The 11,577-nt window shown below is 36.2% G+C and overlaps 1 protein-coding gene and 1 pseudogene across 9 annotated transcripts; one reads left to right on the forward strand and one right to left on the reverse strand.

The window, feature by feature from the left end:
* The first annotated feature begins 3,245 nt into the window (after positions 1 to 3,245).
* LOC112790357 (sterol 3-beta-glucosyltransferase UGT80A2) lies at positions 3,246 to 8,339 on the forward strand. 9 transcript variants are annotated; one of them, XM_072232881.1, is made up of 11 exons: positions 3,246 to 3,777; positions 3,868 to 3,914; positions 4,471 to 4,535; positions 4,867 to 5,221; positions 5,308 to 5,377; positions 5,647 to 5,817; positions 6,218 to 6,281; positions 6,493 to 6,550; positions 7,352 to 7,399; positions 7,483 to 7,661; positions 7,899 to 8,339. In XM_072232881.1, exons 6-11 carry the CDS (start codon positions 5,649 to 5,651, stop codon positions 7,900 to 7,902), a joined length of 522 nt encoding a protein of 173 aa, XP_072088982.1. In that variant the 5' UTR covers positions 3,246 to 3,777; positions 3,868 to 3,914; positions 4,471 to 4,535; positions 4,867 to 5,221; positions 5,308 to 5,377; positions 5,647 to 5,648; the 3' UTR covers positions 7,903 to 8,339. The 9 variants fall into 9 exon arrangements, with proteins under 9 accessions (XP_072088982.1, XP_025688495.1, XP_072088981.1 ...); XM_025832710.3 differs by having other exon boundaries at positions 3,246 to 3,576; positions 3,665 to 3,777; positions 3,868 to 4,535; XM_072232882.1 differs by lacking the exon at positions 4,471 to 4,535 and having other exon boundaries at positions 3,248 to 3,534; positions 3,665 to 3,777.
* Positions 8,340 to 8,422: 83 nt separating this feature from the next.
* Positions 8,423 to 10,468, reverse strand: LOC112790356 (glutamate-1-semialdehyde 2,1-aminomutase, chloroplastic-like; annotated as a pseudogene).
* Positions 10,469 to 11,577: the final 1,109 nt, after the last annotated feature.

Below are 11,577 nucleotides of genomic sequence, written 5' to 3' on the forward strand. Positions count from 1 at the left end.
AAGATGATGATTCTGTTGACTTTTGTAATTGAGATAGCTTAGTTACAAGCTTCTTCAACAAGGTTTAGATTACAGAGAAGTAATAAGCTTCTTCAACAAGGTAAACCCAATCCATACTAACTAATAACCTAAATATACAAAGTAAGTGTGACATGGTAGATGGGCGTATTCAAGGCTCTAACATGGTATCCTATGCTAATCATATCATCATATATATCAAAGAAAGAAAAATAATTGAAAATAAAAATAAGAAAGAGAAAGAAAAAGAGCGAGGGGCATAGAAAGATAGATAGGTGGTGTGTGTGTGTTCTTTGCATGCAATGGCCATGTGCACGCAAGATATCCATGTCAGTTAAAGATGTCTCTTTTTTGAGTTATAGGAACAGAGCGAAGGGCAAGCAGCTGAACCCATTTCCTTAATAGAATAGAATGGGGCTAGTTGGCGGACTTGATGTCATCTAAGTCAACTGGGGAAATCGGCTTCGATCCTCTTTGCGTTGATTCTCTAGTCGGAGAGTCATTTAATGATTATCCTCTTGATTTGTCTTTGTTACACCGGGCTTCCAAGTAATAGTATGAACCGCTTGTTCTGCTCGCAGCTTACACAGGGCTGTGGGAAGACTTGAGTGATGAGGTCCTGCGAGACCTCATCTGAATAGGTCTCGCTCCGTCCATGCCTTTTGATTTGACTTGGGATGGGACTGAAAAACCCATGATCTCAGGTTCGAACTCATTATCATAGTACTGGCTTTGGTTCGAAACTCTGAATCGATCAATCAAATGGGACTACTCCGATCTTCGCATCGGTGAAATAACGCATAATAGATAGACCTGGAAATCGATGCTTTCTGGCTCCTTACTTCCGGCTTGATTAAGAGGTTGAGGGCGCCTCCCCTCTCTTTTACTTTAAAGATACTTTACCCGAAGGAGATAGAACGAGAGGAGAACAAGTCACTTATTTTCTTTTACTATTCCCATCAAGCCTTGGGTTATCTTGATGCTTTCATTTCCCTCAACCTGAGTAAGCTGGTCCCCCCATATCTAAATACAAACTTCTTCAAGTTCGCGTTGTTTACCTTGGTCGGAAATCAGGGTGGATCAAAGGGTTCCTTCGGAGCAAATAAATCTTGCGTTGCTTTATTAAGGAGCTCTCCACATTCGCACGGGCTGGGGACATGATGAGAGCAGCAAACATGGCTCTGGAATGTGTCCCTTACCACCCTAACTACTAGTTTTAGATCAGGAGAGGAAAAGCCCTCGAATTTACAAGCAATTGCTCTGGTATGCTAAACCACCAAATAGAGAATCCAATCCATAAGCAAGTTAGGAGCTCCCTTACATACGAATAAATGAGTGCCTCCTCTAACTCTTTGATTCAGGCGCTGTACATCACAAAAAAAAGCCCTGCCTTCGATCTCAGAAAATAGGAATCTCTTCCTACTTCTCTTATTCTGAACGGGAATTGCTCCATATTCGCTGTAGGTGGAAGCCAAGGACCAATGGAATACATTCTATGTCGCTCACCTTGCTTTCGCAAAGTGTATGTCGGGCAGGAAGTCGAATGGTGCAGGTGGATGTACTTATAGTATAACTGTCGTTGGAAGGGACTTCTCGTACTTCAGGCACTCTAGAGGTTAGTTTGTAAAAGAGTGAGAACATGTGAAACAACAAAGAGAATTAGGAATGGAAGGTGGGTGCCCTCTATATTGGGGGTTGATTCTAGCTAAAGCTAAAATATCTAAAACGAATAGGTAAGGGCTTTCACTAATGTACCAACTATCGTGAGTTGGGCGGGTCAAGGTTCAAATCCTGGGGCAATCGCTACGGAATAGACTTGAAACCGAGCAGGAATATGGCTGGGAGTAGCTTTTAACAGTGCTGGTCTATCCTGATTTACCCATGGAGAGGGACTGAAAGCCTTGGTTTTTCCGTCCCTATTTCATTAGTAGAGCTCTATTGAGAAAGACATTGGAATTGGCCAATCACCAACCAAACCAAGGGCGATGTTAATGAAAGCGAACACACCTTCAATTCATGCATCATCATATCCCACCATATGCCATATATATCCATCATTATTATCATTGTTTGCTACTGCCAATATTCACCATGCATATATCTATAATCTCTTTTTCTCTTATTTTTGGTAGAACCATTTCTATAAAAAAACTTAACTCGTTAGGTAAATACTGATAACTACTCATATATTTAATATTTTTTTGTGGGACAACAAAATTAAATTCTACATACTTTCATAATATATATATATATATATATATATATATATACGAATTCTGATATTATATCATGATATTTTTTTTAATTAAACTGATAAAAATATATTAATAATTCTATATGTGACAGATTTAGACAATCAACTTTTTGGGGTTTTGACGTTTAGTTTAGATAAGCTTCAAAGAGAAACACAATCTTGTTCAATTACTGCATCAATTCAGTTTACACTTTCTATTTTCAAAGATGTTTGCTATGGTACGATGATAAATATATACGTACTGATACGTTTAAAATATGGACAGATAACATTAAGACATGTGGAATTTATTTTCCACGTCAGCATTTAATTTTTTTAAATACATAGTATATTACCGCTTTTACTAAAATACCCTTTTAATTAAATAAAAATAAAAAACATTTATTTATTTAATTTTATAAAAAGACTTAAGCATCCTTTCTTTGTTTGATTAGACAAAAATACCTTTTTAAATTAATCAAATTTTAGAATTCAATTAATCCTAATTTTATAGATTCAAATAATTGAAACAACAAAACAAAAACATATTAAAAAAACAAAAAATTAAAATTATTCTTCATCTGCATTAAACATATTAAAAACACAAAGAGAAAGTATAGGGAGCCAATGACCTAAGCATACAATGTGTACAATGAAGGTTTAGAAAGTATTAGAGATATGATTATTAGTGTTACATTGTCCTATCAGGTTATGTTTTTGGAATGAGTGATTTCAGGACATGGTATTAGAGTTTCAGATCCAGAAGGTCAAAAGTTCGAACCTTGGTGAATCCAAAATTAGTTTTTTATAACATGAAATGTTTATTATCCCTAGTATCCGGATGGTTATCCCTAGTATCCGGATGGTTATTCTGGATAGTATAGGTGATGTTCATTTTATTCATAAATCAAAGATTTAGCCCATTGTACACATTGTACGTTTAGACCATTGGCTCCCTAGCACTACTCAAACACAAAAACCAAAATTGTTCTTTATCTGGGTTCAGAAACCTTCTCCTTCACGCTTATGAAGGTTTCAGTCTTCTTCATCTTCTTCTCTCCTCTCTCTCTCTCCTTGATCTACGTCGCATGCAAGACGCCATCTGCGCTCTTTGTGAAAGGACCATTTCCTTTCCCTCTGGTGACGATTTTGATGCCCCAACTTCTTCCCTCTGAAAATTCTGCCACCCGCACCCTGCTTCTGCCTCCTCTACCTCCAAAAGACTCTTCCGAATCCTAGTATCTTCTTCCTTTTTTCCCTCTTCAAAGTTCTGTTGCAACGACGTGATTTTCTAATCCATCGCATGACGAAACCCTAACTTTCTCGTGTGTAGTCTCCCCCCCACACACAAAAAAGACCATCTTTGGTTGTGTGTTTATAAGGAAATTGATTACTTAAAATTTAATATTGCAGGGGATGTTGGTAGTGTTTACTTCGGGCCAAATTATCCAATGAAGCCTCACAGGCTATGCACGACTCACCATCTTGTTCTCTCATACGAACTTCACAAGAAGATGGAAATATATGTTAGTTACATACACTTTCTGTTCACATAAAGCATATCCTGTTGAGCTTGCCCAGTTTCATTCAGCTGACTATGTTGAGTTTTTGCACAGGATTACACCTGACACTCAGCCTTTGTTCTCCACAGAATTGGCAAAATGTATGTCTTTTTTTCTCCTTATTTCCTATATAGTTTTTTTAATGACCATTTGCCATCAAAGACATACTGAATGAAGGTATTTAGCTGGGACCCTTTTTTGATGAATCATTTGCAAACATTTCTTTCGTTATAAATTTATGGTTGACCTATTATGTTATAAGTCTTGTACCTTTTATTATCAACATCTAAAAAAAGAAGCATGAAGTCCTTTATATGAAAAGCTAAGGAACTTAATTCCAAAGAACCATATATTGAATTTAATGTAGCTACTGGTGAATATTGCTCAAACATGAATATTACATTATTTTTGTGCCAGGCCTTTTTTCTTTTTGCTTTAATGCTATCTTGGATAAATTGATGTTATTAGAGAAGATATTAGTTTAGCTTAAGGCTTCTAACAGTGCAGAGTGCATGGTTTATTCTATTGGAACTTAGAATTGACAGTAAAATATTTATAGTTTCAAATGGTTTCAACATGCTGCACAAACATTTATGAAAATTCCCTTCTTTGGAGCCGTCTCATATCTAACATTTGCTGTTACCCCCTTTTGCATAGTGTTCGTTGTGATATGGGCAGTTTATTATCGTGCTTCGTTTGCTTAGATCGGTCAAGACATTCTTGTAAGATTAACTTACTGCTTTCACCCCCTTTTTTACCATACCAATGTCTTCTACTGTTTATTATTTGGCCCGTGCTACCTAGCATATCTTTGTAAAACTATAAAATGTTCATGAACTAGAACAGAATCTGTTACTTCTCATATGAGTGTAATATGATACTCATTGCATTTATTTTGAGAATGTTCTTGGTCACTGAGATAGGATATAGCCACTACTAGTTTTTGTGTCCATGTTACTTGTAGTTTCAGGTTCATGTTGATGTTGTCTATTTTCTCTTATCATGTTTTATTTTTCATGATATTAGTTCTCTGTTAATGTTTGATTCAAATAGAAATTGACAAAAGACTATTGGTTGCGTGAGGGAATCATTGCTAAGGTTATGAGCAAGGCCTTGGCAGAGAAGGGGTATGGAGTATTTCTTTAACAATGGAGTAATATGGAGAGATATGGAGAGATAAAAGACGTATTTTTGGATGGTGCAAAAGGATAAGGCAAGAAGGACATGGAATATTTCTTTCACACTTGGTTCTCTCTCATCACCAGCTTCAGCCCGCCGCCATTATATTTTCTGATGCTGGTCCTAACACTAGGTGGGTTCGGAATGAACTTGGTCTTGGTGCCTCTACTTGTTGGTCTATTTACAACTCCACTCTCACTCCAATTGATGGCATTTACAATGATCCTCGGTGGGTTACTTAATTCCTACGCTTTAAGCTCTATGCTTTGTTATGCCTTGTCTCAGATTATTCAATGTTTTCTTTGTTTCTAATAGATATGCGGCCAAGGAAGATCCGGCTGGTCATGAGTGGGTACCTGCCCTCCGTGATGTCTCATCAGACCTGGTTGGTTTTGGCATCCTTTAGAACTTCCAAAGTCTGCAATCAATCTGCCTGAAATCTACTATAAGAATAATTGCTTTTATTCTTTTGCTAGAGGAATGTTGCTTTTACTAGAGGAATGTTGCTTCAGATCCTCAATTAGGTTTTACTAGAGGAATGTTGCTTTTATTCTTTTGAATGCATGACCATATACAAGTAGCCATATCAAAAAGATTTCTTCTCCTTGCTCATGCTTTCATATATTAATATGTTTATTTATATGCTTTCTTCAGATATGGTCAAGAATAAAGGCTTCTTGCCATCGGGCCGCTCAGAAATTCATAAACAAAGAAATCAGATAAAGGCTATTATCAACTCTTTGCTTCCAGCTTGCAACAGTGTTGATCCAGATACTCATGTTGTATTTAACGCAGATGCAATAATTGCCAACCCTCCAGCATACTGTTAGACTCTAAAATAACTGGTTGAAGATATAATGAAAATGGTATATTGCTAAGAGTTATATAGGAGAGATTAATTTGCGACTTGTTTCAGCGGCTGTGAGAATCAAATCATGGCAGAAAGAGAAGGAAAGGGAAATGATTTTCACCATTGATGATTTCATGTCTTAGTTTTTACAATATCCATAATGAGTGAATCATATCTTAGATCTTGACAAGAATTTCCTCCTTTTGTGCAACTAAGAATGGAAAAGTCAATCACAAATTGCTAATAGCAAATTGAAAGAAATTCATCGACAGAGTATAGAAATGACTATAAAATTAACAAATAATGTGGCATTGTTTACATCCAATGTATGATGAAAAAGTATCTCACGTTCTTTTAATGTATGAAATTATGCAGGGCATACTCATGTTACTAAGTTTCTAAAAGTTCCACTTCACATATTCTTTACAATGCCATGGACGTAAGTCTTGCTTGGTACACAGACTAATCCTGCACTTAGTCACCTGTATTTTTGACCGAATTATGTGTTATATTGCATCATTCATTGACTTGGGCATTAGGAAGGTTCTCAGTAAGGCTCATTTATTAATTTGTTGTTAGCATAAAGATTATATGAGCAACTAATATAGGTGTAAGGATCTTATTATAATGATGTTTGACTATATTTTCAGGCCAACATATGAATTCCCTCATCCTCTTTCCCGCATTAAGCAACAAATGGCATACAAAGTAAGTTACATGGCCTCAGAGAGTTTATCCAACATAATCAATCTATTAGTTTCACTTGATATGACTAAGTTATCAGTTTTTTGTATGTCTTTCAACTATCATATCAAATAGTTGATTCTTTAATCTAGCTTGGAATACGAGATTTAATAAATGAATTTAGGAAGAAGAAGCTAAAGCTAAGGCCTATTACTTATCTAAGTGGATCTTATACGTCCTCTCCTAACATGCCCTATGGTTATATATGGAGCCCTCATTTGGTTCCTAAACCAAAAGGTTAGATATGCATTTATATTTTAGTGTCATCTCATCTTTCCATTTTTGGCACTCTCTAACTCCGAGCTGTTTCTTGACGATGTTACGATAGACTGTTTGTGTTTTGCTTTTTGTTTTGCAAATTGGGGACCCAATTTTGATGTTGTTGGATTTTGTTTCCTTGACCTTGCTTCAGATTATGAGCCACCAATATCATTATTAGAGTGGCTTGAAGAAGGCGAAAAGGAAGGCAAAAAACCAATATATATTGGATTTGGTAGCCTTGTGAGTTTCTTTGTGACTGTTCACTTGTTTGCAGTTTTTTCCCCCGAGTCTAGCAACCAGTAGACTCTAACTGGAGTTGTCAAGTCTGCCCATTATGGAGTGATATCCCAGCACTAATTATTTCAATAAGCAACACTCGAACTTGAGACCCTGCTTAAATAGAATAAGTTGAACCAATAATTATTGGTGCATTCTTTTTGATCTAAACATAACCTTCTCAGGTAACATTGAAACCTGGTTGTAAGATGTTCTAAATGTTTCCAGGTGCATCATGGGGGTGCTGGAACAACTGCTGCTAGTCTTAGAGCTGCAGTAATATATCTTGCATTTGTGAATTTTGTAATCTAAGTGGTATATTCATCTTACAACAAGAATATCTATATTTGTTTCTGCAGTGCCCAACAACAATTGTACCATTCTTTGGGGACCAGCCATTTTGGGGAGAGCGAGTGCATGCCAGAGGAGTAGGCCGGGCACTGATTCCACTGGATGAATTTACATTAGGCAGGCTGGTTGGTGCTATAAACTATATGCTGAAGCCAGAGATAATATATATATATATGCGATCAAAGTGGTTAGTATTTGTCTCATACCATATGTACCAGAAAAAGGAAAGTAGAGAAAGCTTTTAGATGTAAAGGGAACTAATCATCAGAGACAAAGCCAAGCATAAGATCCATTTATAATTTCCTCCTAAAATACAGCATGGAATTATACAGAAGAGAGTATAAATAAAACAAATGCAAGTTATGTTGACAATTTTGGCTTTTTATTAGCACTACATGTTTTATATCGTTCTTACATCTCACAGGTAAAAAGGAATGCCGAAGAACTTGCCGATGCCATAAAACATGAAGAGGGGGTGGCAGGAGTAGTTGCAGCCTTCTACAAACATTATTATCCTCAAACACCTGATTCCGAGACCAACCATCAACCGGTAGCCACCGTGCCTAGACTTGGGTTCTCCTTCCTAGGATGCTTTGGTCTCTCTAGATCTAAATCCACAACTTCTAGATAGATATAAATCCTCGTATAGCTAATTGGCTCACTTAAATCACATGTTCACCCTTCAGTCTATTCTAATGTAATGTGCCATTAAGAAATGTAAATCGTGTTTTTTTTTTTAATTCTGTGTAATCATCTCCATGGATATTGATTCATCAGGATCTAATTTACTTGTAAATGATAATCACTCTTCTCTCTTATTTAGCAGCAAATAGTGAATGTTCCTGCTCCTCATTTCATTGATCAATGCTACTTGTTTTACACCCACTGGTGGATGGAATGTAAATTCCATTTACTTTAGGCCCTATGTCTTATACTAAGAAATCAAGGTATATCAACTCATATTATTACAAATGTTATTTCAGATATCATTGTTCCAATCTCTGTTGACACTTATACTAGAAAAGCAGAGAGTATTTTGTGCATCCTCCTCTAAATTTCTATAGATGAATTTATAGTTTGTGAATTCAGGTAAACTATTTTTTAGAAGTTGTGTCGATGTGAAAGATATCTGTGCTCCAATCTCATTACATGCATAAAAAATGGATGGAAGATAGCAAAATTGTAAACAGGTCCTTCTGTGAAGAAAAACCCGAACATCCCACTTATATGCCCACCACATATAGCATGGCCTGCCTTCTTCCCGGCTTCAACGATGCCGCGAACAAGCTCACCTGTAATTTTATCCAAATATTCATAAGTTCCTGCCTCCTTAATGCGCTTCAGAGTCTCTATACCTGCAGTCATAGCCAAAGGGTTCCCACTCAAGGTCCCGGCTTGGTACATCAGTCCAACAGGTGCCACCATCTCCATAATATCCCTCCTCCCTCCATAAGCTCTTATAGGCAGACCCCCACCAATGATCTTTCCTAGTGTTGTTAAATCAGGAGTTATGCCAAAATATTCTTGAGCGCCACTATATGCCAAATGGAATCCAGTCATAACCTCATCAAAGATTAGAAGGGAATTGTTCTCCTTGGTGATTTCGCGCAGGAAAATAAGAAAATCAGATTTAGGGGGAATGAAACCAGAGTTTCCAACAACAGGCTCAAACATGACTGCAGCTATCTCTCCCTTGTTATCCTCAAAGAGTTTCTCAACAGCTGATAAGTCATTGAAGGGGGCTGTAAGAGTTTCATAAGTAGCACCTTTAGGGACACCAGGGGAGTCAGAAAGTCATAAAGTCGCAACTCCACTACCTGCCTTAACAAGAAAAAGGATCTGCGTGGCCATGATAACATCCTTCAAATTTGATGATCTTCTCATTTCCGGTATAAGCTCGAGCCAGACGGATTACACCCATTCTCAACTCCCTTAAACCATTTCTTCCTAATCTCTTCTGACTCAGCCTTCCAAAACAGTACCCCATTGATGCAAGTTTTGTGATTGGTTCCTAATTGTAAGACTTATGGGGAACAGACTTACTGCAAATTGTCAACTGCTAAGAGATTGTTCACATGATTAATATACTTACAGCAACAACATTTACAAGGGAAGTCTTTCCAGCATTCTGGAGTCCTATCAGAGATAGCTCTATTTCCTGCTTGAAGAATAGGCTGCAATCATATTCATAATAACATAGTAAGCTCAAGCATTTCAGATAAAGTGATCCATTATTAGAGTTCAAATTAGATGATGCATCATACTAAAATATGAATCAACTTAAACAGGTTTATTGAAAACAAAAGACATTGCAACAAATAACATGCGAATAAATGGATGCTTTAAAACAAATTTAGAAGTGCTATATAAGGATCAAAAGGATGATCACCAATGCTGTGTCAATTATAAAGTCTAATGTCTTTGTTAATTCCTACATGTATACATATATATAGCAATATTAGTCAACATTAAATTTTGACAAAATACATAAACATGAAATAGGTGATGCTTTTTTAATTTGTTATGCTTACTTTCATTTGGTCTTGATCAGATGAAATTACATAGTTATATGTACTAAGAAAATTGAGGGCTTCATCTTCTTTAGATATGCTGGAGCTAAAAACTGTATTCTTTCAAGATAAGGTTTAGAGATCTCAATCAGAATCTAATTGGATTGACTGAATTAGAAAGATATGAGAAAACGCTATATTCTGAGGAAGAGAAGAATGGTACATTAGGGTCTGAATGGTATAAACAAACTCAAATTCATTAACATTGATTTCAAATTTATACCCTCCAAAAAGATAGAGAATGAACTATGAAGTGTTGTTTAGTAGTGTTTACCTCTGGAAGTATTTACGAGAGCGAAGAAGCTCTGTTCAAGGTCATGGAGGAAATCACCTTGCTTCTTTGACAAGAAGAGCTTGATGCTATGGTAGCTCTCAAACATGGTTCGAACCTCATCTTTGTTCCTCTGCTTGGTGACGACCTCATCCTGTGACAGAGGCAGAGGAGGAGGAGGAGTAGGCGGACGAGCTAGGGTTTGAGGTGATTGTGGCAGCAGTGCTAGCGGCGGTGGTGTGGCAGTGGGGATTCCGGGAGAGTGTCGTGCTTTCGCTTCTTCAATGGCTGCTCGGCGGACGCCATTGGTTATGGTTAGTGCCGCTGAAATCGGTGCTGTAGTTTTATAAAATCGTGAAGGTAGACGAAGGTGACGAAGACGGTGGCGGAGAAATACACATTAGGGTTCGAAAGGGAACGACGCGAGCAACACATAGAAGAGCCGGGAAGGGGTGTGACGGGGCATGGAAGTTCGGTGCAATGGAGGTTTGGTGCGGCGGCGGTGCAAGGCTGAGAAGTGATGCTCTGTGACGCACAGTGAGAGAGATCGAGCGGAGAGACAGAGAGAGTGAGAGAGGATAGGAAGAGGAGAGAAGAAGATGAAGAAGGTTAAACCTTCAGAGGCGTGATGAAGAACAATTTTGGTTTTTTGTGTTTTTAATATGTTTAATATAGATGAAGAACAATTTTAATTTTTTATTTTTTTAATATGTTTTTGTTTTGTTATTTTAATTATTTGAATCTATAAAATTAGGATTAATTAAATTTTAAAATTTGATTAATTTAAAAGGGTATTTTTGTCTAATCAAACAAAGAAATAATATTTAAGTTTTTTATAAAATTAAATAAATAAATATTTTTTATTTTTATTTAATTAAAAGAGTATTTTAGTAAAAGCAGTAATATATTATATATTTAAAAAATAAATGCTGATGTGAAAAATAAATTCCACATGTCTTGATGTTATTTGTTCATATTTTAAACGTATCAATACGTATATATTTATCATCGTATCGTAGCAAACACCATTTTCAAAAGAGCTACCTTTCTGTTCTTCAATTCATCAATATTTCTATTTCTCTTTAAAGAATTAAGATAATTACTAAAAATATATTATATGCAATATATATATATATATATATATATATATATATATATATATATATATATATATATAATATCCTAGAAATCAATGAAGTTTACAACACAAGAATTACACTAACCTTAACTCCAAGCAAAAAATTGAAGAAATTAGACTAAAA

This window comes from Arachis hypogaea, chromosome 3 (assembly GCF_003086295.3).
Source record: "Arachis hypogaea cultivar Tifrunner chromosome 3, arahy.Tifrunner.gnm2.J5K5, whole genome shotgun sequence".
Taxonomy (NCBI): domain Eukaryota; kingdom Viridiplantae; phylum Streptophyta; class Magnoliopsida; order Fabales; family Fabaceae; genus Arachis; species Arachis hypogaea.